The sequence below is a fragment of the Rhinolophus ferrumequinum genome, chromosome 3 (assembly GCF_004115265.2).
Source record: "Rhinolophus ferrumequinum isolate MPI-CBG mRhiFer1 chromosome 3, mRhiFer1_v1.p, whole genome shotgun sequence".
NCBI classification, from domain to species: domain Eukaryota; kingdom Metazoa; phylum Chordata; class Mammalia; order Chiroptera; family Rhinolophidae; genus Rhinolophus; species Rhinolophus ferrumequinum.
In genome coordinates this window covers 66,036,449-66,039,375 of record NC_046286.1, presented here as the reverse complement: position 1 = coordinate 66,039,375, position 2,927 = coordinate 66,036,449, and the positions used below count along the sequence as shown (strand labels likewise).

The 2,927-nt window shown below is 42.9% G+C and overlaps 1 protein-coding gene across 1 annotated transcript; it reads left to right on the top strand.

Annotated features, from left to right (window-relative positions):
- Positions 1–2,231: 2,231 nt before the first annotated feature.
- LOC117020310 (40S ribosomal protein S27) lies at positions 2,232–2,550 on the top strand. The gene has a single exon (XM_033102693.1). The coding sequence runs from the start codon at positions 2,281–2,283 to the stop codon at positions 2,533–2,535; it is 255 nt and encodes an 84-aa protein (XP_032958584.1). The 5' UTR covers positions 2,232–2,280; the 3' UTR covers positions 2,536–2,550.
- Positions 2,551–2,927: the final 377 nt, after the last annotated feature.

The window sequence follows — 2,927 nt, the reverse complement described above, 5'->3', positions numbered from 1 at the left end:
GACCTCATCAGCCAAGGCTACACTGCCCTTTTAAATTTTCCAGCCTCTAAAGGTTATAAGATTTCCAAAGCCAAGGCCCAAATTTTGTCAGACTTCTGTCAAATACCTTGGGCTAATTATCTCTGAAGAAATGAGGGTCCTAGGGGAAGACAGAGTTTGTCCCATCTCTACCTATCCCCTACCTAAGACCCTGAAACAATTATGGGGTTTCCTAGGCATTACCGGCTACTGTTGCCTATGGATCCCAGGATACGGAGAAATGGCCCGCCCCCTTTACCAACTAATTAAAGAAACTCAAACTGCAAATACTCATCGGCTACTTTGGAACTAAGAGGCAGAACAAGCTTTTAGCCTTTTAAAACATTCACCGTTAAGTGCCCCAGCCTTAAGCCTTCTTACAGGGAAATCCTTTCGTTTATATATAACAGAAAGAAAGGGAATGGCTTTAGGAGTCCTAATACAACCCAAAGGACCCTCACAGCAACCAGTAGGCTATTTAAATGAAGAACTAGATCTTGTAGCATGCAGCTGGCAGGCTTGTCTCCAGGCCATAGCTGTGGCTGCCCTCCCAGTTCCAGAAGCTACGATGGGACAAGACTTAACTGTCTTTGTCCCCCATCACATTCAAGGACTTTTAAATAGTGACAATAGTCACTGGCTCACAGATAGCAGCCTCTTGTGGTATCAAGCTCTTTTACTAGAAGGTCCTGTAACTCAAATATGGACTCGTTGTTCTCTCAATTCAGCCACATTCCTCCCTGAGGCAGGAGAAGAGCTGATACATAACTGCCAGCAAGTTTTACTACAAAGCTATGTTGCTAGACCAGACATACAAGACATACCCCTAGACAACCTAGATTGGACACTTTTTACTGATGGGAGCTCTTTTGTAGAAAATGGCATACAAAAGGCTGGATATGCTGTTGTTACTTTACATAATATCTTAGAATATGCAAGCCTTCCTTCTGGAGCCACCGCACAACTGGCTGAGCTAATAGCTCTTACTCTAACACTAGAGCTGAGCAAAGAAAAAAGAGTCTATATATATATATATCGATTCAAAATATGCCTTTTTAGTGTTACATGCCCATGGAAGCATTTGGAAAGAAAGAAGCTTCCTAACTGCCAGCGGGTTTCCTATCAAATACCAGCAGGAGATCAACCGACTACTATAGGCAGTACTTTTTCCTAAAGAAATAGCAGTTATCTACTGCAAGGGCCACCAAAAGGGAAGTGATGAGATTTCTGAAGGTACCCGAATAGCAGACCAAATAGTAAAAATGCTTCCAAACTGAGTCTTAACCCTACATTAACTCCTCTAATTTGGGATGGGTCCATAACCCACATTAAATCCCAACACGCTCAAAAGGAACAAGAATGGGCTCAGACAAGGGGATACACTACCCAACCCATGGATTGGTTACAAGGGGAGGATGGCTGTTTACACCTCCCGGCTGCCAATCAATGGAAGGTTCTAAAAACTCTCCACCAAACCTTCCACTTAGGAAGGGACAAAACTTTACAAATGGCTCAAAAATTATTCAAAGGAGAAGACTTTCAAAAGACTATACAACATATTCTTTCAACCTGTGAATCTGCCATAAAAATAACCCTCTAATATCTTCAGACACCCATAGGGGTGCAAAGACAAGGCAAATACCTAGGAGAGGATTGGCCATTAGACTTCACCCATATGCCCAAGGCCAAAGAATACAAGTATCTCCTAATATGGGTGGACACCTTCACCCACTGGGTTGAGGCCTTTCCTTAGAGAACAGAAAAGACAATAGAAGTAGTTAAGGCCCTAATTATGGAAATTACACCTAGATTTGGCCTCCACTAGTGACAATGGACCTTCTTTCAAATCTTCAGTCACCAAGGGTATACCCAAAACCTTAGGAATAGACTATTACCTACATTGTGCTTGGAGGCCACAATCCTCAGGCAAAGTAGAAAACACCAATGACATTATCAAAAGACGTCTTAGAAAATTTTCACAAGAAACTAGCCAAAATTGGACAGCTTTACTCCCCATAGCTCTCCTCCGTATTTGAAATATTCCAACTAAGTGTGGCCTAAGCCCTTGTGGAATGTTGTATGGTAGGCCTTTCTTAACCAATGATCTCCTAATTGATCACAAGACTACAGAACTAACCCAACATATAATTTCTTTAGCACAGTTCCAGCAAGCCATCCAACAATTATCAGAAGTTCAACCTCGATCGGATCAAAAACCCCCTATTTAGCCCTTTCCGGCGGTGACGACCTCCCCACGAGAACATGCCTCTCGCTAAGGATCTCCTTCATCCCTCTCCAGAAGAGGAGAAGAGGAAACACAAGAAGAAGCGCCTGGTGCAGAGCCCCAATTCCTACTTCATGGACGTGAAATGCCCAGGATGCTATAAAATCACCACGGTCTTTAGCCATGCACAAACAGTAGTTTTGTGTGTTGGCTGCTCCACGGTCCTCTGTCAGCCTACAGGAGGAAAAGCAAGACTTACAGAAGGGTGCTCCTTCAGAAGGAAGCAGCACTAAAAGCACCCTGAGTCAAGATGAGTGGGAAACCATCCCAATAAACACATTTTGGATAAAAAAACAAAACAAAACAAAACAAAAAAACCCTATTTAACAGAGGAGATGAAGTTCTTATCAAACCTCTTCCTTCTCTATCGCCAACGCTAGATTCAGTGTGGAAAGCACGCTACATTGTGATTCTTTCTACTCCCACAGCAGTAAAGGTCCCAGAATTTGACTCCTGGATTCAGCACTCTGGAGTCAAACCCTGTACAAGTACACCCACACAAGCAGAAGAAAAAGACAAAGGTCCTCAGTATTCTAGTTAACCTCTAGAAACCTAAAACTTCTACGCCATACAGATAAGTACTCAGATGATACAGTCGAGTTTCAAAAAGACCATATTAGGGGGC

What these genes read in the sequence shown, in the direction of transcription:
- LOC117020310 (XM_033102693.1), top strand. Translation starts at nt 2,281, where the DNA reads ATGCCTCTCGCTAAGGATCTCCTTCATCCCTCTCCAGAAGAGGAGAAG.